Below are 27,387 nucleotides of genomic sequence, written 5' to 3' on the forward strand. Positions count from 1 at the left end.
TAGCCCCTGACTACTGGTTACTGGCAGGCACACACACACACACACACACACACTGTACTGGTACCTGGCAGTCACCCACCACGGCAGTGAACCATGCTCTATTGGTTCACTGCCAACATAGAGTTGGGCTGCCCTCTGCTGGTTATAACCAAAAATTAACAGATGTCCTTTATCAAGTAATCTCGGGAAACACAGAACTAAAATCTGTCCATGAGGGATTATTGACATGGTAGCCTATTATCAAATAAAAGTGAAGTCCTAGAGTCTATAAAGGTTTGTTCCATAAGACAATTCGTAAGGCAATGCAATCTAACAAATAATGACTATTTTCCACACGCTCAACATTTTAGGACTAATTCCAGTAGCCTACTTAAAACATTGTCACTACACCCATAACAGAGCACATGACGTGACAGTGATCCTTCGGTCCAGCACATGACGTGACAGTGATCCTTCGGTCCACCACATGACGTGACAGTGATCCTTCGGTCCAGCACATGACGTGACAGTGATCCTTCGGTCCAGCACATGACGTGACAGTGATCCTTCGGTCCAGCACATGCAGTAGCCTCCAGCATAAAGACATGAAGAACACTGGTGTTTCCTGCAACCATCGCGAATTAGCAGCATCTGGCTACATCAAAACAACTGGATCATATTCATGGGACAACATTGACCAACCTTAATGACCCCAGTAGCCTACAACAGGTTTTCTCAGCCAGGGGTCAAATGCACATGAGGGGGTACCTCAGGGGTACTCTGAGCAGAGCCTAATTAAACTGGTGGTACCGCAACAGAAACAGGTGGGGAACCACTGGACTACAGTTTACATCTCAACGTCATACGCAAGAAGATGCGCTCATTGCGCCGTTGTTGTCATTGCGTAGCATGAATGGATGGACTGCCTTTGGCTTCTCGGCATGTTGTGTTGTACATCAGCGCAGCGCCACCTCGAGGCGAAGGAAGAGAAGCACTCGAGGACCAGGGCTGGGCAGGCATCAGGCTCCCTCACTGTATGTCACCGCACCGTGCATTCAAAGGTTTACAGGATACCAATCGGATGCTGAATACTCCGTACCTGACAAAGGGTGAGTGAGATGCACGTTTTATATCTCCGCCGTATCCGACCACACCCAGACAATGCATTTGCCCGCGACCTGCCTTAAAGAAAAGAAGGCCCGCGAAATGAACATTCTAGGCTATTTGTGTCGGAGGGTACCAGGCTATGTCGTCCATAACGGTACAGCCCAGACTGCACATCAAATTGGCGACCTAAACAACACGTGATGGGTTATTATTGTAAACCTTTCAAATGAACCTATATGTGTAATTCGGTGTTACGCGTTGCCCCAAATGACACTCGTAATACCACGCATGTAAGCTATCGATTATGATAAAAATGTCATATAAGCTTTCAACCGCAAAAGGTTTACCGACCAGACTGAAAAACTGCAGCATCAGTTGCCATTCATCAGTCAATATGGTGTCTAGTACATCCAAAACAGCCTATGTTAGTAAAATAAATCATGATTATTATTATTAAATGTAATAATAAGGAACTGAACGGTCGCTAACGCAGGGTGGGTTGTTTTTTATGCTCAGGCAGGGCCATCTACAGTAGCTTCCAGAGAGAAATGATGAGCTGTCATTTACGATATAGCTCTGTAATTGAGAGAAGGAGGGAGAACGAGAGAGAGAGAGAGAGAGAGAGAGAGAGAGAGAGAGAGAGAGAGAGAGAGAGAGAGAGAGAGAGAGAGAGAGAGAGAGAGAGAGAGAGAGAGAGAGAGAGAGAGAGAGAGAGAGAGAGAGAGAGACGGCAACGAAACCAATGCAAAAACGTCGGGCACAATTGCGAGACCGAGGCCGCATAGAGGGTTAACCAATCCAATTCCACAATGGGGAATCAGGACTGTCTGGTCGCATTCACATATGAATTATCTACCCTCATTCGGGGCCTAGATATGACAAGGTGCCTGATTAGATTACATCGCGCTAAATCACATTTTCACTGATGGGGCATCGTGAGTCAGCATGGCCTACCAGTACCATACCCCTTCAAGCATTGCCTATGGAGGCCTTATGTCACTGCAAACTGAACGGTAGGCTAGCTAGGCCATATAGTCGTAGTGTGTTTTTATGTAGGCTACCGTAGGCCTACACATATAGGAATTATGACCAAAAAAATGCTTCTTCTGAGCGGAAACGAGATGACTCTTGTCAGTGTGTGTAGGTGTGTGTCCTTCTCTCTCTATCTGTGTACCTGCTGTGATCTCTGTGCCTGTCCTGAGTCATACTCATGTTATACAGTATCTTCACGTCTCTCAGGTTGGTCTGTCTGGTCTATCTAAGCCATCTGATCAACTATCCAACAGTGATGGTCGTTGTTTAGATCCTGTACGGGTAGCCTGTATTCCAGCCTGCTGTGACACAACATATCCATCATCACTGGACGGCCACTCTCGGTTCAGTGACATTGGTTCAGTGCGACTTTGGTTTGGTGCCCCGGCAAAACACTCAGTAATTTAGCCGTTAGGCAGGATGTCAAACAGTCAGTGGCATATTATCTCATTTCTTCTGGAATGGTTGCAATGTAGTCTATTCTAAGGCCTCATTGTTAGCAACGAGGTCCAGTCATACCAGCAGGTTAGTGTGCTGGGCATTTAGTTTAAAGAAACCTCTTTGCTGAGTTTAGGTGTGACAAAGCTGTTCACTTTATCCCTGTTTGTTTTTAGGTTCGTATCCATCCTCTCCATTCGACTTGGTCGAAAGTCGTTCGAATGTTGTGACAATAATACATTATAACAGTAAGGCCTACACATGATTGGTAGAGAGCGTTTTATTTACAGACAAAAAAGACAAAGCTCTTTACATTGTGAGCAGCCATATCAAATGCTTTAATAAAGAGGGTAGTGATTGTGTTCCCTCCATTTACAGTTGGCTGTTATGACTGGTTGTTCTAACTGATGCTGACCGTGGGCTCTATTCAATCTGGATTGCTGAAGTGTTACAGATTGCGTGATCGACATTTTAAAGGCCATTTCCCATTGAGCCGGGATACGTCGCGGTCACCGTGACTGCAGTCTCCTCCAACGCCGGGGAACGTGGCCTTTAAATTGAATTCACGCTGCACCGTTGAACTTCCGCGACACTGATTGAGTGGAGCCCCTTGTCTTCTTACACAGGGTGTCATAGGGGCTAAAGGTGAGCAGGTGTGGCAGTGGGCGTGGCAGAGATGAGTGTCTCTTCCTGGTTCCTGGTGAGTGGCGGGGGCATGAGGCACCGCCTCCCCTGGGAGATGATCTTTGTTGGCCGAGACGACTGTGAACTCATGTTACAGGTAAATCATATTTAGTTTTGTAGCGAGTCCAGAACGGAACTCGAACCCGGGTACTGGAGAACGCCATCCCAACACTGTAGCCGTTATGCCTAAACTGTGGTAGCGCTGCTAATGTTACGGAGGTGTGTCGTTGAACCACTCTGGCATGATGAGTAAACCTGAAGACGTGCGGTAGCTCCCAGAGCTGATCTCTAGGCTTTAGTCTTGTCAAGAGACCTGGGTTCGAAATCTAGTGGGTCACACTGCTGCAGGTGACTGCAGGACCGAATGTAATCTATGTCATCTGGATTATAAAGAGATTAGCAGGATTATATTGATTGACTGGATTATTGTGTCTTCAGTCCCGCAGTGTGGACAAACAGCATGCCGTTATCAACTATGAGCCAACCACGGACGAACATAAAGTCAAGGACCTGGGAAGCCTGAATGGGGTATGTAAGATTTGAATAAATATGAAGATGAAATGATTCACGTGCTTCGTAAACTGTTCTAAACGGCTAATAATGATATTCCTTTCCTTCCAGACATTTGTGAATGATGTCAGAGTACAGGAGCAGGTGTATATCACTTTGAAAATTGACGACAAGTTGAGGTTTGGATATGATATCCTGTCACGGTGCCTTTTTGTCTTTGAAGCTTAGCCTACAGTAGTTCATTGAAATGTCATCAATAGGAATGACAGCGACAAAAAAAGGACTTCAAGGCCAGAGTATGGGTATATAAAACTGTACCGTAATCCCTCTTAATATACTGCCTGAAAAATCATCTAGCCTTTCAAACTTACCGCTGTGACTAATGCATAATAGATTAGCATATCTGTTTCTGGACTGTACGTCGCTCTGAATAAGAATGTATGCCGTTAAACGACTCAAATGTGAAATATCTGTGCTATCTCCTGTGAAGAGCTAAGCCTGTGCTGCACAATCACCTTTCCTTAACCTGTCTCACATACCAACCTGTTCACTGTGGTGCGAGGAGAGCTCCATGTCCCCGAGGAAGCACTAAAGGTTGGTTGGACAGTAGGCTAAAGAAATAGCTAGTTCTCTTCCTGTGTTTCCTATCATCCTATCTCCTCGCCTTTTTCTCAACCATATTGGAGGAAGAGGTTCCAAGGTCCCTCCCCTCTGACTTTCTTCTCCCATCCATTTTGAGAAGGAGGCGAGGAGAGAGGATGCGAGGACTCGAGGAAATATGAATTGAGAAAGAGCCCCAGTAAAATACGCTTACAAAGTATTATGAAAGAAAAGCTCTGAGAACTACCTTTTCCTACTACGTTGATTGATGCATGTTTAATGGGGATTATGTTCAGTCATGAACGGCGGCAGTTTCTGCTGCATGTGGCAAAACCTCACTGCTTTTGTTCGAACGACAAAAACCATACTTTCTGAGGAACTTGACGATACATTGTTATAATATAATAATAATAATAATAATAATAATAATAATAATAATATAATAATAATTGTTGTTCAGTTAGGTCTGTCTGAATCCTAACGTGACTTCTACATGCATACATTACTCTGATTTTGCGTGAATCATGAACTGATGCCAATTGAGATTTGCACAACAACAACAAAAATTCTATGCTTACAACCAAGACCGTGACTACTGTATAATTTCACTGATGCACGGATCGATTGTCCCATGTATGTTGGTGCAAACATAGAAGAGCTCCTTATTAGACTTACCATTGTAATCATATCTCTAATGGTGTGAGCTCATCTCCTCTCTGTGTTGTCCTGTGTCCTCGTCTATCAGCATGAGAAGTTTAATAGTCAGCTCCTGCTGCAGACGGTAAAGCCTCCAGAAGCTGCTCCGGTACCATCCAGACCTGCAGTAGAGGTCAAGGCTGCAGCCGAGGGTGGCTCCGACGGGGCGGTGGCAGTGGGTAGTAAACCCCCTGAGGCCTGCAGAGAGGGGGCCGGGGACGACAAGCTGGCAGGTGAGAGGGTCTGCACTCTGCATGGACCTTGGAGGGTGACACAGGTGACAGGATTAGGTTAACAGAGATGACAGAATTAGATGACAGAGGTGACAGGATTTTGGCGATGTCACACACCCACACAGTCTGTGCTGTGACAACCGTGTGTCCTGTATTTTTAGTTTCCTACATTAGGCTGTCACCTTAATGTGATTCTAAAGTGCTCTGACTTGGAGACAAATTTGGAGGTCAAACTGTTCTGCCACAATATGTATTTTGGGGACTTGTGTGGGTACAAAGTGGTAGTTCGAGTTTGCAGAGGTCGTTGTTTGTTTCTCAGGGGACATTGCGGTAGACCAGTGGTTCCCAAACTTTTTATAGTCCCTGCCCTTCAAACATTCAACCTCCAGTACCCCTTCAAACATTCAACCTCCAGCTGCATACCCCCTATAGAACCAGGGTCAGCTGCATACCCCCTCTAGAACCAGGGTCAGCGCACTCTCAAATGTAGTTTTTTACCATCATTGTAAGCCTGCTACACACACACTATACAATACATGTATTAAACATAAGAATGAGTGTGAGTGGGAAATGATAAAGAGCTGTTATAGGACCAGGGCACAAATAATAATATAATAATCATCATTCATTTTGCTCTTTATTTAACCATCTTACATATAAAACCTTATTTGTTCATCAAAAATTGTGAATAACTCCACACAGGTTAATGAGAAGGGTGTGCTTGAAAGGATGCACATAACTCTGCAATGTTGGGTTGTATTGGACAGAGTCCCAGTCTTAAATAATTTTCAGTCTTTGCCTGTATTTAGTTTTCATGCTCGCGAGGGCCAAGAATCCATTCTCACATAGGTACGTGGTTGCAAAGGGCATCAGTGTCTTAACAGTGCAATTTGCCAAGGCAGGATACTCTTGAGTGCAGCCCAATCCAGAAATCTGTCAGTGGCTTCTGATTAAATGTAATTTTCACTTGTTGCAATTTTGATGAGGCTCTCTTGTTCAGATATCAGTAAGTGGACTGGAGGCAGGGCATGAAAGGGATAACAAATCCAGTTGTCTGTGTCATCCGTTTCAGGATATTACCTGTGTAAATGCGCACCCAACTCACTCAGGTGCTTCGCTATATCACATTTGACATTGTCCGTAAGTTTGAGTTCATTTGCACACAAAAAAATCATACAATGATAGAAAGACCTGTGTGTTGTCCTTGTTAATGCAGACAGAGAAGAGCTCCAACTTCTTAATCATAGCCTCACTTTTGTAATCCTAGATTCAGATCAATCAGGCAAGAAAAAACATCACCCAGATAGGCCAGTCGTGTGAGAAACTCGTCATCATGCAAGTGGTCAGACAAGTGAAAATGATGGTCTGTAAAGAAAACTTTAAGCTCATTTTTCAATTCAAAGAAACGTGTCAATACTTTGCCCCTTGATAACCAGCGTACTTCTGTATGTTGTAAAAGCGTTACATGGTCGCTGCCCATATCATTGCATAGTGCAGAAAATAGATGAGAGTTCAGGGGCCTTGCTTTAACAAAGTTAACAATTTTCACTGTAGTGTCCAAAAAGTATTTCAAGCTGTCAGGCATTCCCTTGGCAGCAAGAGCCTCTCGGTGGATGCTGCAGTGCACCCAAGTGGCGTCTTGAGCAACTGCTTGCACGCTTCATTACCACTCCACTATGTCTACTTGTTATGGCTTTCGCGCCATCAGTACAGATACCAAAACATCTTGACCACCAAAGTCCATTTGATGTCACAAAACTGTCCAGTACTTTTAAAATATCCTCTCCTGTTGTCCTGGTTTCCAGTGGTTTGCAGAAGAGGATGTCTTCCTTAGTTGACCCCCCATAAATGTAACGGACATATACCAGGAGCTGTGCCAGGCCCGCCAGGTCTGTTGACTCATCCAGCTGTAACGCATAGAATTCACTGGCATGTATGCGAAGCAGTAATTGTTTCAAAGCACCTCCTGCCATGTCACTGATGCATCGTGAAACAGTGTTGTTTGATGAAGACATTGTCTGTATAGTTTTTTTGGCCTTTTCCCCCAGCTGTCCCTGCCATATCTGTGGTAGCAGGAAGAATGAAGTCCTCCACAATAGTATGGGACTTGCCTGTCCTAGCCACTCTGTAGCTCACCATATAAGACGCTTCTAGCCCCTTCTTATTAATGGTATCTGTTGCTTTTATACACAAAAGTTGTCTTAATTTTCGCTCAAAAAACTCCTGTGGCTTATTTTTCAAATTGGCATGTTATGTTTAAATGTAAATGTAAATGTTTCTAAATGTCTGCGCAAGAGTGAGGGTTTCATCGTGTTGTGAGATAGTTTTTGCACACTTTTGCACATATAACCCACTGTGGCTGGGGAAAGGCACTACTCCCAATATAAATTAACCCCAAATCAATGTAGTTCTCATCATATTTGTGCCTCTTCGATGGTCCAACGTCCCTGTCTGTTGTTAGGTGCTTTCCCGGGTAAGGAGGCAGTAGCTCTTTGGCTGCATCAGATTCACAACTGGTTGCGTCCATGCTAGCTGGGCTAACAACAAATGTATAATCACTGATGCTAGCATCTGATGTGCTTGTGGAAGCAGAACAACTTGTGTTGTCGACAGGTGCAGGTTTAGTACTGCTAGTAGTAGCAGTACTACCAGTAGAGCTGGTATGTGTCTCAATGGACGCCGGCCTAACTTTTTTTTAACCATTTATTACATTTACATTACATTTAAGTCATTTAGCAGACGCTCTTATCCAGAGCGACTTACAAATTGGTGCATTCACCTTATGACATCCAGTGGGACAGTCACTTAACAATAGTGCATCTAAAACTTAGGGGGGGTGGGGTGAGAGGGATTACTTAACCTATCCTAGGTATTCCTTAAAGAGGTGGGGTTTCAGGTGTCTCCGGAAGGTGGTGATTGACTCCGCTGTCCTGGCGTCGTGAGGGAGTTTGTTCCACCATTGGGGGGGCCAGGGCAGCGAACAGTTTTGACTGGGCTGAGCGGGAGCTGTACTTCCTCAGTGGTAGGGAGGCGAGCAGGCCAGAGGTGGATGAACGCAGTGCCCTTGTTTGGGTGTAGGGCCTGATCAGAGCCTGGAGGTACTGAGGTGCCGTTCCCCTCACAGCTCCGTAGGCAAGCACCATGGTCTTGTAGCGGATGCGAGCTTCAACTGGAAGCCAGTGGAGAGAACGGAGGAGCGGGGTGACGTGAGAGAACTTGGGAAGGTTGAACACCAGACGGGCTGCGGCGTTCTGGATGAGTTGAAGGGGTTTAATGGCACAGGCAGGGAGCCCAGCCAACAGCGAGTTGCAGTAATCCAGACGGGAGATGACAAGTGCCTGGATTAGGACCTGCGCCGCTTCCTGTGTGAGGCAGGGTCGTACTCTGCGGATGTTGTAGAGCATGAACCTACAGGAACGGGCCACCGCCTTGATGTTAGTAGAGAACGACAGGGTGTTGTCCAGGATCACGCCAAGGTTCTTGGCGCTCTGGGAGGAGGACACAATGGAGTTGTCGACCGTGATGGCGAGATCATGGAACGGGCAGTCCTTCCCCGGGAGGAAGAGCAGCTCTGTCTTGCCGAGGTTCAGCTTGAGGTGGTGATCCGTCATCCACACTGATATGTCTGCCAGACATGCAGAGATGCGATTCGCCACCTGGTCATCAGAAGGGGGAAAGGAGAAGATTAATTGTGTGTCGTCTGCATAGCAATGATAAGAGAGACCATGTGAGGTTATGACAGAGCCAAGTGACTTGGTGTATAGCGAGAATAGGAGAGGGCCAAGAACAGAGCCCTGGGGGACACCAGTGGTGAGAGCGCGTGGTGAGGAGACAGATTCTCGCCACGCCACCTGGTAGGAGCGACCTGTCAGGTAGGACGCAATCCAAGCGTGGGCCGCGCCGGAGATGCCCAACTCTGAGAGGGTGGAGAGGAGGATCTGATGGTTCACAGTATCGAAGGCAGCCGATAGATCTAGAAGGATGAGAGCAGAGGAGAGAGAGTTAGCTTTAGCAGTGCGGAGCGCCTCCGTGATACAGAGGAGAGCAGTCTCAGTTGAATGACTAGTCTTGAAACCTGACTGATTTGGATCAAGAAGGTCATTCAGAGAGAGATAGCGGGAGAGCTGGCCAAGGACGGCACGTTCAAGAGTTTTGGAGAGAAAAGAAAGAAGGGATACTGGTCTGTAATTGTTGACATCGGAGGGATCGAGTGTAGGTTTTTTCAGAAGGGGTGCAACTCTCGCTCTCTTGAAGACGGAAGGGACGTAGCCAACGGTCAGGGATGAGTTGATGAGCGAGGTGAGGTAAGGGAGAAGGTCTCCGGAAATGGTCTGGAGAAGAGAGGAGGGGATAGGGTCAAGCGGGCAGGTTGTTGGGCGGCCGGCCGTCACAAGACGCGAGATTTCATCTGGAGAGAGAGGGGAGAAAGAGGTCAGAGCACAGGGTAGGGCAGTGTGAGCAGAACCAGCGGTGTCGTTTGACTTAGCAAACGAGGATCGGATGTCGTCGACCTTCTTTTCAAAATGGTTGACGAAGTCATCTGCAGAGAGGGAGGAGGGGGGGGAGGGGGCGGAGGATTCAGGAGGGAGGAGAAGGTGGCAAAGAGCTTCCTAGGGTTAGAGGCAGATGCTTGGAATTTAGCGTGGTAGAAAGTGGCTTTAGCAGCAGAGACAGAGGAGGAAAATGTAGAGAGGAGGGAGTGAAAGGATGCCAGGTCCGCAGGGAGGCGAGTTTTCCTCCATTTCCGCTCGGCTGCCCGGAGCCCTGTTCTGTGAGCTCGCAATGAGTCATCGAGCCACGGAGCGGGAGGGGAGGACCGAGCCGGCCTGGAGGATAGGGGACATAGAGAGTCAAGGGATGCAGAGAGGGAGGAGAGGAGGGTTGAGGAGGCAGAATCAGGAGATAGGTGGGAGAAGGTTTGAGCGGAGGGAAGAGATGATAGGATGGAAGAGGAGAGAGTAGCGGGGAGAGAGAGCGAAGGTTGGGACGGCGCGATACCATCCGAGTAGGGGCAGTGTGGGAGGTGTTGGATGAGAGCGAGAGGGAAAAGGATACAAGGCAGTGGTCGGAGACTTGGAGGGGAGTTGCAGTGAGGTTAGTGGAAGAACAGCATCTAGTAAAGATGAGGTCGAGCGTATTGCCTGCCTTGTGAGTAGGGGGGAAGGTGAGAGGGTGAGGTCAAAAGAGGAGAGGAGTGGAAAGAAGGAGGCAGAGAGGAAAGAGTCAAAGGTAGACGTGGGGAGGTTAAAGTCGCCCAGAACTGTGAGAGGTGAGCCGTCCTCAGGAAAGGAGCTTATCAAGGCATCAAGCTCATTGATGAACTCTCCGAGGGAACCTGGAGGGCGATAAATGATAAGGATGTTAAGCTTGAAAGGGCTAGTAACTGTGACAGCATGGAATTCAAAGGAGGCGATAGACAGATGGGTAAGGGGAGAAAGAGAGAATGACCACTTGGGAGAGATGAGGATCCCGGTGCCACCACCCCGCTGACCAGACGCTCTCGGGGTGTGCGAGAACACGTGGGCGGACGAAGAGAGAGCAGTAGGAGTAGCAGTGTTGTCTGTGGTGATCCATGTTTCCGTCAGTGCCAAGAAGTCGAGGGACTGGAGGGAGGCATAGGCTGAGATGAACTCTGCCTTGTTGACCGCAGATTGGCAGTTCCAGAGGCTACCGGAGACCTGGAACTCCACGTGGGTCGTGCGCGCTGGGACCACCAGAGTAGGGTGGCCGCGGCCACGCGGTGTGGAGCGTTTGTATGGTCTGTGCAGAGAGGAGAGAACAGGGATAAACAGACACATAGTTGACAGGCTACAGAAGAGGCTACGCTAATGCAAAGGAGATTGAATGACAAGTGGACTAAACGTCTCGAATGTTCAGAAAGTTAAGCTACATAGCAAGAATCTTATTGACTAAAATGATTAAAATGATACAGTACTGCTGAAGTAGGCCAGCTGGCAGTGGGTGCGTTGTTGACACTACACTAATCAAGTCGTTCCGTTGAGTGTAATAGTTTCTGCAGTGTTGCTATTCGGGGCTAGCAGGCTAGCTAGCAGTGTTGTTTACGTTACGTTGCGTTAAAAGAACGACAATAGATGGCTAGCGAACCTAGAAAATCGCTCTAGACTACACAATTATCTTTGATACAAAGACGGCTATGTAGCTAGCTAAGTAGCTAGCTACGATCAAACAAATCAAACCGTTGTACTGTAATGAAATGAAGTGAAAAAGTGATACAACCTGTGAATGCGACCGGGTAGTTGAGTTCTATACAGAAGACGTTGGCTAGCGTTGGCTAGCTGTTGGCTAGCTAGCAGAGTTGGCTAGCTAGCAGAGTCACCTACGTTAAGGACGACAAATAGCTGGCTAGCTAACCTCGGTAAGTTAAGATAATCACTCTAAGACTACACACTCTAAACCTAAACAACACAATTATCTTGGATACGATGATACGAAGACAGCAAAGACAGCTATGTAGGTAGCTGACACTAAACTAATCAAGTCGTTCAGTTGAGTGTAATAGTAATAGTTTCTCAGTGCAGCTAATCAGTGGACGTTAGCTAGCTGGCTAGTGAAGACTACGTTAGGACGGCGAAATACGATAATTACGCAATTATCTTTGATACAAAGACGGCTATGTAGCTAGCTGAGAAGAAATTGCTAAGATAAGACAAATCAAACCGTTGTGATATAATGAAATATAATGAAAAAGTTATACTACCCGTTGGAGCGACGTGCAGATGCGACCACTCGCTCCAACCGAGCAAACAGAATGACCAGCAGCTACGTTTGGCTACTTATGGACCGTTAGTGGAATTCCCGCGAGAGAGTAACTGTTAATGTGATTGGATGTTAATTATTTGACTAGGCTACCTGTATTTGACATTGTGTTGTTATTTCACTGAACGCTATTTGTGACAGTGAAACGAGGCTACTCATGCAAGAAAAAAACCTCACCCAAATGTATAGCCCTGTTGGAAAATATAAATGGACTGTTTGAAAATGTGAAGAATTATTTTAAAAAATAATAATAATAAATGTAAATGTATGTGAATCACATTTTTAGTTGGCGTACCTTCCGAAGGCAATGCGCGTGGAGATACCTGCGGTAGACAAACTAGGAGGTTAAACTTGTTCTGTCACAATAGTCTTTTGGAAGACTGTGAGGAAACACAATTTCAGTTCAAAACAAAATCTGTGTCTTTCTCACTGACCTTGGTGTTGTTTCTTTCCCAGGGGACATTGCAGTACTAAAAAGGGGCACCCCTCTGTATGGCCAGCCTTCCTGGTGGGGGGACGGGGACGCAGACGATGAGAACTCTGGGAAGCAGGATGGGACGACAACTGACAGGAAGCAGGAGAGATCTGAGTCAGGTAGATGCTGTCTAGCCTGGAATACAGACTGAAGTTAGCTGTGTTTCACTTTGTCTGTCTGCCTGTCTGTCTGTGTGCCTGTTTATACATCAAAAACCACCCTACCAGATAACAGTAGACTTTTGCCTTTCTGGTAGCATAGGACAGCAATTTAATCTCAAAGTCTAAGTCCTTGTATTACGCCATGTTGATATCTGCTTCAAACGACAGATTGTAAAGACCCCAAGGAGACAACAGCCGGGGCCCAGGAGAATGGCCTGTATACCTCAAGCCAAGAGCCCAGTTACTTCGAGATCCCCTCCTATACCAATGAACCCCCCTCCCAAGACACGGAAGGCGCCACCACCACTAACCCCGCCTCCGGCCCTGAAGCCGTCCCCCAGGGCCACGCCTCCTTCACCATCGCGTTTGACCTGCAGGCGTCCAATAAGGTGGCGGTTAAGGACCGGGTGGCAAAGGCAGTGCCGGAGGTGAGGCCACGGCCCCCAAAGAAAGGTGCGGGAGAGGAGCTGAGCGCCCTGCAAACGGCCATGGTGGCGGCAGAGGTGAAAGTAGCTGATTGGCTGGCCCAGAACGAGATCCCATTGGCCCGTACGGAGTCGGTTGACAGAGTGGTGGAGGACGACGGGGAGAGCGTGAAGAGTGATGTGCCGGTTCAGCTGAAGAGTCTTAAAGGTAAGACCAACCAACCAATCACCATAGGAATAGAATTGAGATTTTTCCGTCAGCAAGTCAGTTACTACACAGTTATTACACTATGAGACAGTTTCCCAAACACAAATTAAGATTACTCCTAGATTTGAAAGCATGCGCATCGAAAGCGCTTCATAGTCTCGGACTATGCTTAATCGGTGTCTGGGAAACCAACCCAATAGGTTCATAGGATTATAACTGCACACACCAAACGTCCAACCCCCTTCTCTCTCGTTTCAGGTAGTAAACACGAGGACGGTACCCAGAGCGACTCAGAGAACGCAGCCGCGCTGGGCGAGCAACGCCGGGCCGCCCTCGAGGACCACTCCAGGGGGCTGTGGGGCGCCCGACTAGAGGGGTCAGGGATCAAGATACGAGAGGGGCGCGCCAATGTCCCAGAGGGACTCTTTGCCGAGGAAGATAGCCCAGCCCGACGACACAGGTCCTCAGCTTCCAAAATGGCACCCATCGGAGGAGAGTTAAGAGAGAGAGAGAGGACCAAGGATTCCGTTCCTTACCACCGCGACCAACACCAACCTATAGGACTTGGGGAGGGGTGTCAGAATCGCCGTGGAGACGACTATAGCGACCGGGGGACCTATACCATAGAGATAGAGAACGAAGATAACCAAGAGGAGGAGGCCAGGAGAATGATTGACAAGGTGGGGATGGTAAATAGGACTTTAATGAGCTTAAACTGTCATTTAAATCCTGTTTCATCTGAATAACTCTTTTACACAGTCATTAGTCGCAGAATTGGTGTCTTTTTGTCAAGCACATGGCCTCGTATTTACTGCAAGTGGTACTGTGCAAGTGCACTGATCCCATCTTTGTGTTGACCTCTCGATTGAATGTTTGGTTGAATATTTATTGAAGTCCATGTTCTGGCCCAGGTATTTGGTGTGGAGGACTACCAGACTCTGTCCAGGGTGGCGGGCTATCCTGACATCCAGAGAGAGAGACTGACCACTCAGAGGCCAGGCTCAGGAGACAGAGGCAAGCCTGGACGTATTGAACCAGAGGTAACAGCATTTCTGTCGGTCGACACAGAGACTCTCCATTGCAGAGGAGTGAAGGAGTTCAACTCCAAGTCAGACACTACTGTAGATTTGCTATTTTTATACTCCCAAGATTAAGACAGACCTCACACATAAAGACAGCTTTCAGTTTGATACATGCTCTCAAAAGTGCGGTTGTGTTTGAAGTAGTCCTAAGCATTTTACCTGTAAATAATAGATGTGTACATGCCACTGTGACACTCTGACTAGTAGAATTTGTCCTCGTCTTCCCCTGTGCTCTAGTCTCTCCCCTTTATGTTGGGGACTGAGTGTTGTTCAATTTCGGTTTCTCCCCTGTTTGTCCTCCAGTCTCTCCCAGAGGAGCTGGTTGTGGGCGGTCCCAGGTGGGTCTCCCAATGGGCTACTCTGGCAGCCAGCCACATCAGGACTGACCCTGAGGGCTCTGGAGCTGAGTCCCATGTCCACTACCACACCGAGGACAGAGGTGCTACTGCTGGGTTTAGACCTGTTCTGAAATTGAAGTGCTTTGCTGTTTTTCAGTTGTTTTTCACTTATTAGTCATACCACTTTTTTCAGTATAAAGTCAATAATAACTAGTATAAAGAAAAGTGTTGGGTGTTGGGTATTTATATTGCCAATATATGAGAGTTAGTTAGACACTGTAGATATTATTGTGTAGAAATGATTATGATGTTTTATACCCTGTCTCTCTATAGCTGAGATCAGTGAGTCCAGTCACTCTGCCTCCATGGCCTCCACCAGCTATACAGAGCGCAAGAGGAGAACCCTGCCCCAGCTCCCCTCCACCGAGGAGGCAACCCCAGGGGGGAGGAGATCCCCTGGTCCAGCTCACCGCCCCTCCGATGTGGGGGAGAAACAGGACACTGAGCTCCAGGAGAAGGAGAACCAGGAGACGGGGAGAGGAGGGAGGACCAAGCCTGGAGGTGGAGGTGGTGGGGGTAGCCAGGCTGGTAGTGTGGGTGGAAGCACCAGAGGAAGTCCGAAAAAAGGCTCTCCAGCCAAGAACCAAGATGCGGGAAGCCGGAAAGAAATTGTGTTGGCGAAACTGCCTCCTCGGCCAGGGAGTAGTGGGGGGAAGAGACTGGAGGAGGCACGGAGGAGGAAGAAGGAGATGGAGGAGAAGGCTAAAGAAAGGGAGAGTGCTGGGAAGCCGCTTCTTAGACAGGAGAGCTTTACGGTGGAGAGACCCAGCACCAACGTCCCCCAGGAGCTCATCCCACGGATTGACACGCAAACTGGGGCACGAATACTGACAAAGGAGGGCAGGGAGGATGGTACCACCCGGCAGAAAGACTCAGAAGCGGTGGCTGCGTTTCTGGAGACAACGGTATCAGACCTGGGTGAACCAATTAGCCAGTCCATCGAGGGGTCTATGTCACCCGAGTCGGATGTGGACACCACCAGCACCGTTAGCCAGGCAGCGGGCGTCGGAGGGCGGAAGGTGGTCCACCAGAAGAGACGTACCCTAACTGCCCAGCAGAAAGAGAGGGAGAAGACGGTGCTGTGTTCCTCCACCAAGGGGCCTACCAGAGCCAGAGATACCCAGGATAGGAAACCCAAATCCAGACCGTCTGGTGGACAAGGGACCCGCCAAGCTGGTCGTGCCTGGACCTCCCTGGACCTAACAGATGACGACGTCAACTCCAACTCCCTCCTCTCCGACTCCCAACCCTCCTTACAGGAGGTTAGCTCCCACAGTTCCCACGCCAGAACCCAGGCCGGAAGCACCAGAGTGGAGGCTAGCACCAAGGCTAGCCGGGCTAAAAACACCCAGGCATCCAGCACCACCACAAACACCCTCAGTAAACCTACCACCACCTTGCCCAAGGTGCGGCCCACCCGGGCCTCGATACTGAGACGTGCCCGTTTGGGGGACTCCTCCGATACCGAACCAGCCGACATGGACCGGATGTCCGTAGCCTCCGAGGCTAGCACCACTAGCTCCAGGTCCGCAGCTCCCGGACCAGGGTTCCGGAGAGGCCTGTCCCGCATTGAGGCCCTGGCCCAGCCCAGGAAGCCCAGGATGGGATCTCCGTCTGCCCAGAGTGACTCAGAGGCCACGGGGGGCCGTAGCCGGGGGATAGGGGCTCGTAGCATTGCTACCGACTACGCCGTCCGACAGGGACTCAGAGGAGTCAGCAACATGGGAGGGATAATACCCAGGGCCAGGGCTAACAGTGCCTCCAAACTACCTGACAAGTCTAAGGGCTACATCACCCCCACAGGTAACATACTGTACTGTCTGATACAGAAGTAGTGTTTCTGAGTGACTGTTCTCCAGTAACTTATCCACCGCAATGTTTGATTTGGTATCATGTTTGTGCTTTAGTCTTTGTAGGTTCTGTCATTATTCAGCATCTTTATGTATGTATATGTATGAGTAAAATGTGCTGTGTTGTATGAGTAAAATGTGCTGTGTTGTATGAGTAAAATGTGCTGTGTTATATGAGTAAAATGTGCTGTGTTATATGAGTAAAATGTGCTGTGTTGTATGAGTGAAATGTGCTGTGTTGTATGAGTAAAATGTGCTGTGTTATATGAGTAAAATGTGCTGTGTTATATGAGTAAAATGTGCTGTGTTGTATGAGTAAAATGTGCTGTGTTATATGAGTAAAATGTGCTGTGTTGTATGAGTAAAATGTGCTGTGTTATATGAGTAAAATGTGCTGTGTTGTATGAGTAAAATCTCTTCTCTATGGACAGTTGTGTGTATCTAGTAGTGGTGAAGCCCTCAATCACTACTACGTCTACTGACAAAACATCTTCTCTTGACTCCAGCGGGTGGCCGGTGGCGCCGGATGCCCATGGACTACGCCTCCACCTCGGAGGACGAGTTCGGCTCCAACCGCCACCCGTCCAAGCACGGCGGTCCCGCCCGGCAGTTTGCGTCGCCGCGGCTGACCCAGCTGGGTGGCTCCGCCCCTGCCACGCCCAGTCCAGGAGGTATAGCAGCTCTGAGGCAGCAGTCAGCAGGCAGAGAACAGGAGGAGTACATGAAGGACTGGACCACTCACAGTGAAGAGATTGCCAGGTATGGAGGAGCAGTCTGTACTGTACATATACAGATAAACAGTAGGGTCAATTCCATAGGGGAGCAATCTCACTAGGCCTATACAATATAATAGGGTCAATTCTATAGGGGAGCAATCTCACTAGGCCTATACAATATAATAGGGTCAATTCTATAGGGGAGCAATCTCACTAGGCCTATACAATATAATAGGGTCAATTCTATAGGGGAGCAAGTTACTTTGAGAACCAGTATAACCTCAAAAGTATCCATTTTGCAACATTCATTATTTCACTTCATGTACTATATACGCACAATAATACACAATAGAAGTCAAATCAAGGGTATTTAACTGATTCATTCCCTGTATGTTGACAGGATCAGTCAGGACCTAGCCAAAGACCTGGCCATGTTGGCCAGGGAGATCCATGACGTGGCCGGAGAGATCGACTCAGTCAGCCCAGCCGCTAGTGCTGCCACTGACCCAGGAGCCATGGTACTACACATCCCACCATGCAATAATCCCACTTTATGTAGCTGTTGACATCAGTCATGATTTCCCCAAAAGTCTGAGCCACATGTACATATCAGGGCCCATATTCATAAAGCGTCATCAAGGCAAATGGTGGCTACTTTGAAGAATCTCAAATATCAAATAGATTTTTATTTGTTTAACACTTTTTTGGTTACTACATGATTCCATTCGTGTTATTTCATAGTTTTGATGTCTTCACTATTATTCTACAATGTAGAAAAGAGTCAACAAACGATGTAGATGTGTCCAACCTTTTGACTGGTACTGTATATATCAGAAAACAATTTACTTTGTATTGGGTGCTTTGCCCAGATGGAGGAGCGAGTTTTTGACGATGGCTTGGATCTGGGGAGCGGCCCGTCAACAGAGAGCATTCTGGGTAATAACGTCCGCCCCGTGGAGCTCCGGCCACGCAACTCTAACAGACAGGGTCCCCGCGCCATTCGCCGCCAGACCTGGAACAGAGAGGATGTGAGTTGTTGCCGCTTGAAATCCAAACTAAAAAAGTGAAAGTATTTGATTGTACTCTGGTTTAGCTTGGTTTCTAGTTGGTTTCAGCTTGTCTTTATCCAATGTGTGTTTATAATGACAATGGCAACATTACTAGTTTGAGATAAAAAAAAAACGTTTGAAAAACAGTCGTTAGAGAGAGAGACAAAATACAGCCCATCAACCAAAAGGACTTGATGTCAGGGTGAATTGACCCTATCCCATCAGAAACCTACTGTATTATTGATGAAACAGTGTGTAACTTGAAAAGGTTTTAATAAACCAATTAGGCACATTTTAGCAGTCTTGATATAACATTTTGAACTGAAATGCAATGATTCATTGGATCAGTCTAAAACTTTGCACATACACTGCTACCATCTAGCGGCCAAAATCTAAATTGGCCACTAGATGGTAGCAGAATATGGCAGCAGAATAGTGGTATGAAGGATATGCATATCCTTGATTCACTGCCTGAGCTACAGGCAGTTAGATTTGGGTATGTCTTTTTGGGCGAAAATTGAAAAAAAGGGTCAGATCCTTATGAGGTTATTAATAACACATTTATTAATATATTAATGATGGATGATGCTGGTTTCTGGGAGATTTGGACAAAAATAAGCTATTGTATATCCTCATGGTTTTGTGACTGCATATAGCCTTGGTATCCCTGCCTGTCCTAGTTATTATGCTATTTTAGGTGTTTACTGAAACACATCTTACATAAGACCTCCTCTTTTCCTTGTTGTTTCCCCTCAGGCGGTGTTGGATAGTTTACTATTAGCATCTGTGACCCAGCTCTCTGCACGGATACGCCATTCTGTGGACAAAACAGCAGGCAAAATCAGGTAGGCATCACCTTTCGTCACGATTCACTCAAAGAAAAGGAACGTGAAATAATGAATTCCCTGATTTTGATGATGAAGTGTTAGGAGTGTTAGTGTTAGGAGTGTTAGTGTTAGGAGTGTTAGTGTTAGGAGTGCTTTATGAGTTGCAAGTGAACCCAAGCAGTCTGAAATAATAGGCTTGTTTTTGACTTTGAAGAAATTCTATTTTGAATACATGCAGCTACATGCTGTGCTTTGAACTGGATCAAATCCGGATAACGACAAGGAGGAATCAGTAGTGTTGTGTAAGATATGATGGCTTGTATCCGAGAAAATACTGTATCCTAATTTGGATCCTATGAAGGGCACTTCATAAAGGTTAAGATGACAACTTGAAACATCCACCCTCACTTTTCAAACATCACAAACCACTTTCATGTTCCCCCTCAACCCATTTCACACCAATTATTTTTGAAAACTTCTCCAGGATATTATTCAAAGATAAGGACCGGAAATGGGACGAGATTGAGAATAAACTCCAAGCCGAGCGTGACTCACTACTCCTCAAGACTTCCAGCACGGTAAGGTGCCAGACCCCTTGTCTCTTGCTGTACCACCCAGCTGCTGTGATAAATGACTGCAGAGGACCGGTGGAAATATTTTCATGCTCCGGTTTCAAGGTGTATTAGTCGTAGGTAGCGTATACACATAGTGTACACCGTCCAACCAAATGTGTACTCGCAGGTTCCTTCTGGACAGTGCAACCACAATAAAACAAAATAAAAGATCATATCAACATAAAGTGAAGGGTTCGGTAGAATAGGATAAACATTTCAGCATAAGTATAATACAGGAAGGCACAATTTAGTCCAATATTTACATGTGTTTTGGGGGGCAAGTGTTGAAATTGTGCAGTATTTCGAAACAATAATAACATTCTGGTAGAGGCAGTTGTGATGTGTGTGTAGCATGAATGTCTGTGTGGGTGTGTGAATGCTTGCGTCAGGGAGTGCATGTGTGCTAGGGTGTGGAGAATCAGAGCAGGTGGTCAGTCCAGTTCATGTGATCAGCAGTCTGATGGCTTGTAGATAGAAACTGTCTCTGAGCCTGTTGGTATCAGACCTCGTGCTCCGATACCGTCTGCCCAACGGGGCGGGGGTGAACAGCTCGTGGCTGGGGTCTGTGGAGTCCTTGATGATGCTGCGGGCCTTCCTCGGGCACCGTTTCGAGTAGATGTCCTGGATAGGTGGGAGCACAGACCCAGTGATGTACTGGGGCCATCTTCACCACCCGCTGGAGGGCCTTGCGGTCATAGACAGAGCAATTCCAGGCCATGACGCTCTCGGTGGTGCAAGAGAAGTGCCTGGTTAACATCTAAACACAAACCAGAGAGTGCTTATTTGGGGTGATGATGCAACACAACTTTGGGACGGTAAATAATTGATGTCTTCTGCCACCATCTGGGAAGCTCGGAGTAGTTTTAAAGGCCGTCGTTGGCTGATGGTGCTGTTGCATTAATCATGTCTGTTAAGCCTGACATACACCCAGATGTAGTAGGACGACCTAAACAGAAGGTGGTCAGGGGGTGAGGTAAGGACGTGTTTCTCAAACCTGCCCCCCGGTCTGCACAGTCACATTTGTTTAATTGAGATGTAAGTTGGCATCACTTTCTGAATCAAGATAATAAGTCACTTCCTCCCAATTGTGAAGTATAAGTTCCTCCCTCCGTCTTTCTCTCTCTCTCTCCCTCCCTCTCTTGCCACTCTCTCACTCCCTGTCTTTCTCTCTCTCTGAGAGTATAACATAAATTTCGACAACAGTATCAAGCATCACATCAGAATCAAGTGCCACTCTCGGGTGAACGGCGATAATATGTCCGTCCTGGGATTTGAAAATCGACAACCTCTCACTGTACTCCCGTATTATAAAGTGTCTCAGAGTAGGAATGCTGATCTAGGATCAGGTCCCTCATGTTCATATCATTTTATTAATTATGATCTAAAAGCCTAAACTGATCCTAAATCAGAACTTCTATTCAAGCTGGAGGAGAGGAGCAGTTTGATTAGTCAAAGGACTTGACTTATAGTCTGTTGTCGTGGGCGGTCCAAAAAATACTGCCTTGCTCAGGAACACGGTTGTAAATTCAGACTGAACACAGTGACTGGCCTTAGGCTACCTCTCAGTGATGTGTCTGTCCACTAGAGTCCAAATGGAGGGGGTGACTATGCCACATTTTAATTGCTTCAACTTTTCCCAGTAGAAAGGAGGAAAGTAACAAGGGTCAATCTGATGTTGTTGCTGTTGTTGTTGTTGTATAGGGAAGGTAACAGGTGAGGACATCAATGTCTTATCGTGAACGGTATCCCTTCTTCAATTCCCTAAACCATTTTTGTGTGTTTTGTTGACCTTTTTGTTTGTTGTGTGGTTGTTTACCAGGAGATCACCACCATCCTCCAGGATCTGAAGAGAGTGGAGAGACAGTTACTAGGTATGAGTCCTGAGACAGTCATACATGATTTGACTTCAGATGTATATAGTACAAGTCATAGAGATATACAGTTAGCATCTGCACAGAGAATCTATATTCAAACTCATTTCATCATATCAATCATCACATTATTATATATAAATAAATCTTCCATTCTCTGATTGTTTGCTTGATTGACTGATTGACAGACCTCCTCTTTGATTGACTGATTGTCAGACCTTCTCCTCTTTGATTGACTGAATGCCAGACCTTTTCCTATTTGATTGACTGATTGCCAGACCTTTTCCTATTTGATTGACTGATTGCCAGACCTTTTCCTATTTGATTGACTGATTGCCAGACCTTCTCCTCTTTGATTGACTGATTGCCAGACCTTCTCCTCTTTGATTGACTGATTGCCAGACCTTTTCCTATTTGATTGACTGATTGCCAGACCTTCTCCTCTTTGATTGACTGATTGCCAGACCTTTTCCTATTTGATTGACTGATTGCCAGACCTTCTCCTATTTGACTGACTGATTGGCAGACCTCTTTGACTGACTGATCGACAGACCTCTTTGATTGACTGATTGACAGACCTTCACCTCTGACTGACTGATTGACATTCCTTCTCCTCTTTGATTGACTGATTGACCGTCCTTCTCCTCTTTGACTGACTGATTGACAGACCTTCTCCTCTTAGACTGACTGATTGACAGACCTTCTCCTCTTTGATTGACTGATAGACAGACCACCTCTTTCATTGACTTAGACCTTCTCCTTCTCCTCTTTGCTCCACAGTGATTGATGTGATGGTGGATCCGGACGGCACCCTGGATGCCCTGACCAGCCTGGGACTGACCAGCCCTCTGACCGACCTGCAGAGGGTCAGTCCTGGGGCAGCGGGGCCCTCCGCTGCCAGTCACCCCCCTGGAGGTAGTAATGGAGAAGGCCCTTCTAGCAGCACCCTGTCGGCCCCCAGCGGTGGACCCTCCTCGGGGGCCTCAGGCACCTCTACCCAGGTGGCAGAGAGAGATCTGGGACTCCATGTGAATAATAATCTGCCCTCTAGTGGTGGAGAACAGAACTGTGTGGTTCATAAATGAGGAGGATCCTGGATCTAGAACACGCTACTAAAGTACAACTACCTAAACACTTGCGTGGAGGGGCCCTGATTGAGTCTCACTACTAGGGAGGATGGTAAAAGACTTGGAGAGATGGGACTCCCACTGGGCACAGATGTCAATTCAATGTCTATTCCACATTGGTTCAACGTAATTCCATTGAAATGACGTGGAAACTACGTTGACTCAACGAGTGTACGCCCAGTGGGTTGATATTTCCTTCAATGTCTGGACAAACCTCCTGAACATCTGACCTGACCAAAAGAGAAGTAAATAAACACTTTTTAATCTTTGTCTATGACATACCAATCCGTTTGTTCATAAGAATTGAAGCCAACAGTGAGCTTGTTCTGTAGCTATAACATGTATATAGAAGGGTTGTGAAAGGATTATGTACTGTCAATACAATCTATGTACCAGCACATGTCCTACAGTCCGTTATCAACACTACTATATCAATATATTCTTGAACACGTTTGAAAAGGATCAAGAGTTCTTTTGCATTATGGTCTGCTAACTGCACCTGCTTCTGGTTGATTGATGACTTTTCAGAAGACATTTGATATGATTCTGTTTTGTGTTCGACAGTGTTGCCGACTGTGTAACACCGTGTAACTTTACACACTAAAAACAAGTGGTTCTATATAGTGGCAAATAAGGGTTCTTTGGCTTTTTGGTTCTTTAACCATACTCATAAGGTTCAAAATGGAACCTGTATGGTGCAATGAAGAACCTTTTCCGTTAAAAAAATGGTTACATATAGAGCCAAAAAGGGTTCCGCTGTGGTTCATAACCCTAACCCTTGGCCTAACCCCTAACCCTAACCCTTTTTTTTTATGGAGAATGGTTCTGTAAAGAACCTTCTCAATCTCAAAGGTTGTTTAATTCAGATGTAATAGACATTATATTGTTAAAATTCCATCGTTTTTTAAATTGTTGAATCAGGTGTGCTAGCTCTGGAACAGTTGGGGGTTCCTGAGGAGAGAATTGATAACTACTTAGTCAACCGCTCTCAATTGACACAAGGCCATACGTGAGTTTGTCACTGGCTATAGTCACATATTGTATCGCATATAACAGCATAACCCAACAGATTAGAGCAACTGAAATTACACTCAACACTCATGGTTGGACAAAGCTGTTAGCAAACCACTCCCCAAAATATTCAAATGAGCCGCCGTCCCGACATTGCTAAAAGCAGAGAACCATTGAAAGGCTCAAAGGCTTATTTGGGTCAGTATGGTTCCACATAGAATCATCACCCTTCCCAAAGAACCCTTGAGGAACCCTCTTTTCTTAGTGTGCAGGCTACTATTTACAAGCGATGAAGTCACTGTTTTGACTGATAATCTTGCATTTGACTGATGAGCTTGCACTTGACTGTTGCCTGATCGACAGTCTGCTTTGTGGTTACAACCCCTCTTTGGGGGCTATATAGAACCCAAATTACAACAAAAACTAAATGGACACCATGGTTCAGCATTGCAGAAAAGAACTCAGTGTCTTTCTGAAAATACTTTTCAGAATATCCCGCCATTATGCATAGCATAGCTCAGCAAATATTGTGAATATGACCATATAGCATTCTGTGTCTGTTAGCTGACTTGTAGCACTTGCAGCTTGCTGCGCTTGTTCTAATATTACGATTTTTCCACAAAAGAGAGACCAATATTATTCTTCATTTATTCAGATGACAAGACATAGGGTATGTACAGTGTTATGTATCCATTTAAATGTGTATAATGTGTATAATTCTCCCATCCATGCCTTCCGTGTGGAGTGATACAGTATCTTAAGAATGATGGATCAAAGATAGCTGTACCGTACGTTACTAATAACTAACTACTGTAGGCACGGTGGTAAAGTAGCTTCCTGAAAAATGTGTTCCCGAAAGTAGTCCCCATATCCAAGTGTATTACGTCACAAAGTGCCCATTGTCTAAACCATTGTTGATGAAACGATAAGATGGAAATAGCCTGGGTGCCACATGTCTGGCATGAGAATTGCGTAAGGAGTTGGAAAGATTGCAGAAGCAGACTGGCACGCGGGCTAGGAGGTGTAGCTAAGCTAACGTTTGTTGATTTGCACATGTTAAAACTGTGGTGATTCGCCACAGGGTGGTGTTAGTAAGGATACGTAACATCTGTTGACCAAAACAGGCCTGGGTGTACTCCTTGTGGATGCTGGGTTTCATTGGAACTTGTTTTTTTACTGAGAACTGGTTTTGATTATCCATTATGATTGAGTCCACTGTAGGCTGGTGAGGGGAGGACGGCTCATAATAATGACTGGAAGGAAGAGAATGGAATGGAATCAAACACAAGGAAACCATGTGTTTGACGTGTCAATACCATTCCATTCCAGCCATTACTAAGAGCCCCTCCTCCCCAATTAAGGCACCACCAGCCATCTGTGATTGTGTCATGGAATACACACTAGTGTTCTGGTTAACGTACTTGAAGAACCCTTATGAAGCGAAGAGATCTGAGTAAAAACCAGCATAGAAAGGGATAGTCGGAGACCAGGATCATGTTGTCGGGAGAAAACGTTTTGAAATGGAGTTAAGCGGGTAGATAACCACTCATTTTCATTATCCGTTGCAAAACAGTTTGCTACAGTGTGCCCTACTGAACATGACCAAGTGCTGAGAGAAACCATGACATGGACCAGGAAATTAAATGGACCAGGAAGTCAAATGGACCAGGAAGTAGCTCTATATACCCCATAGAGCTAGATAGAGGACACAACATTGTATCTGTCCCTTTATGGCGTCTGTGAGACCATACAGCACCATTGAGGCCATCTCCATTTTGAAGTGGTTACTTTTCTTATTCTACTACTATGAGTTGGTAAACAAACTGAAAGGGTGCACACTGCCACCTGGAGTGTGTTGTTTGAACAGGTATAAATCCAAGGTTTATGATTTACTGCCACCTGCCGTTATGGAATGTTTGTTCACAAGTGTAATTCATTGGCTGATCCCTCCTGATGAGCTGGTTTGAATGATGTGATCCTTTCTTAACCCATAAGAAGTCCCACCCAGTTCTACTTAAAAATGGTGTACGTCCTCAATGGTGCTGCCCATGCTAAAATGGCTTTTAGACACTAGAGTCCTCTATCTACCTCTATGATATACCCATACTGTGTCTGGATGTCCTGCCTCATACCAATGTTTACACATGAATGTAACCTGATCGTAAATGTTGATGTTTCTCAGCCAAAACAGCTTGATTATTAATAAAGAAAAGAGCATTTTGTGTCTTATTAGTAAGGTCTTTATTGTCTTTATGTCATTTCAAACCTTTGACATGTTTCTGCTTGTATATTTTGTACGGATAGGTTTTCTAATTGTCATGATGTATTTGTTATCTTTGTAAGATAATGGTTACTTGATTTTTTTGTTTGTCTACTTTCCACTGGTTTTAATAAAATGCATGATTATCATTGACAGTTTTTTCATGTGAATTTCAACAGAACATACAGGACACACAGAACATAGAAATATAATTATTAGAATGGACCGCCCCATTCAAGTCAAAACCATTTCCATTTTGTCAATTCTATTTCTATGGCTCAGAAGGGCCGTCTGCGGTGCTCTGTTAATTACTCTATCTTAAGATATTCTGTTCCACTTGTTTAATCCCCCTGCAGTGTAAAAAGCCGCTCCCCTTTTGTCATACTGGGCTACTGATGCTGCTGCTGCACAGCATGTGTTTTCGGAGCACTGATTCTACTGGGAGAATCGTGGGTTTTCAGAATTAAGTTGAGGCTTGTTACTGAACTGTGGTTTTGAATGTCTTTGGGGTTTTACATGAAATGAAAGATTAAGAGTGCGCTGGCCTCGTTGTCCTTTTGTCTGGGTAGGATATTATTCTGTACTGATTCAAGTTTTAATGTCACGCGCACAAGTACAGTGACATGCAAGATCCAAATCAAATAATGCAGTAATCAATATCAATGTAACACTAAAAATAACACAAGGTGAACAGAAACACACAATAAACATAAATAAGAAGAACACAAGAAAGGAAGAAGCTTTATACAGGGTCAGTTCCAGTAACATATTAACAATGTGCAGGTATACTGGAGTGATAGAGGTAGATATGTAAAGGGTTAAAGGTGACTATATACAGGGTCAGTTCCAGTAACATATTAACAATGTGCAGGTATACTGGAGTGATAGAGGTAGATATGTAAAGGGTTAAAGGTGACTATATACAGGGTCAGTTCCAGTAACATATTAACAATGTGCAGGTATACTGGAGTGATAGAGGTAGATATGTAAAGGGTTAAAGGTGACTATATACAGGGTCAGTTCCAGTACCATATTTACAATGTGCAGGTATACTGGAGTACTAGATATGTATAGGGTTAAAGGTGACTATATACAGGAGTTCCAGATAGTGCAGGTAGATATGTATAGGGTTAAAGGTGACTATATACAGGGTCAGTTCCAGTAACATATTAACAATGTGCAGGTATACTGGAGTGATAGAGGTAGATATGTAAGGGTTAAAGGTGACTATATACAGGGTCAGTTCCAGTACCATGT

The 27,387-nt window shown here is 45.9% G+C and overlaps 1 protein-coding gene across 2 annotated transcripts; it reads left to right on the forward strand.

The window, feature by feature from the left end:
• The first annotated feature begins 955 nt into the window (after positions 1-955).
• Positions 956-26,487, forward strand: LOC124004369 (centrosomal protein of 170 kDa-like). 2 transcript variants are annotated; one of them, XM_046313217.1, is made up of 19 exons: positions 956-1,088; positions 3,183-3,337; positions 3,679-3,768; positions 3,862-3,940; positions 4,286-4,344; positions 5,096-5,279; positions 12,513-12,650; positions 12,861-13,325; positions 13,584-14,014; positions 14,237-14,365; positions 14,711-14,846; positions 15,079-16,608; positions 17,162-17,414; positions 17,772-17,889; positions 18,241-18,399; positions 19,177-19,265; positions 19,732-19,825; positions 21,681-21,732; positions 22,513-26,487. In XM_046313217.1, exons 2-19 carry the CDS (start codon positions 3,233-3,235, stop codon positions 22,815-22,817), a joined length of 4,416 nt encoding a protein of 1,471 aa, XP_046169173.1. In that variant the 5' UTR covers positions 956-1,088; positions 3,183-3,232; the 3' UTR covers positions 22,818-26,487. The 2 variants fall into 2 exon arrangements, with proteins under 2 accessions (XP_046169173.1, XP_046169174.1); XM_046313218.1 differs by having other exon boundaries at positions 13,584-14,005; positions 22,513-26,486.
• Positions 26,488-27,387: the final 900 nt, after the last annotated feature.

The sequence above is a fragment of the Oncorhynchus gorbuscha genome, linkage group LG18 (genome assembly GCF_021184085.1).
Source record: "Oncorhynchus gorbuscha isolate QuinsamMale2020 ecotype Even-year linkage group LG18, OgorEven_v1.0, whole genome shotgun sequence".
NCBI classification, from domain to species: Eukaryota; Metazoa; Chordata; class Actinopteri; order Salmoniformes; family Salmonidae; genus Oncorhynchus; species Oncorhynchus gorbuscha.

Bases quoted from the DNA above. Each gene is read 5' to 3' on its own strand.
- LOC124004369 (XM_046313217.1), top strand. From the start codon at position 3,233: ATGAGTGTCTCTTCCTGGTTCCTGGTGAGTGGCGGGGGCATGAGGCAC. The intron at 17,415-17,771 runs GTATGGAGGAGC...GTATGTTGACAG, and splicing joins CACAGTGAAGAGATTGCCAG to GATCAGTCAGGACCTAGCCA. The intron at 18,400-19,176 runs GTGAGTTGTTGC...GTTTCCCCTCAG, and splicing joins AGACCTGGAACAGAGAGGAT to GCGGTGTTGGATAGTTTACT.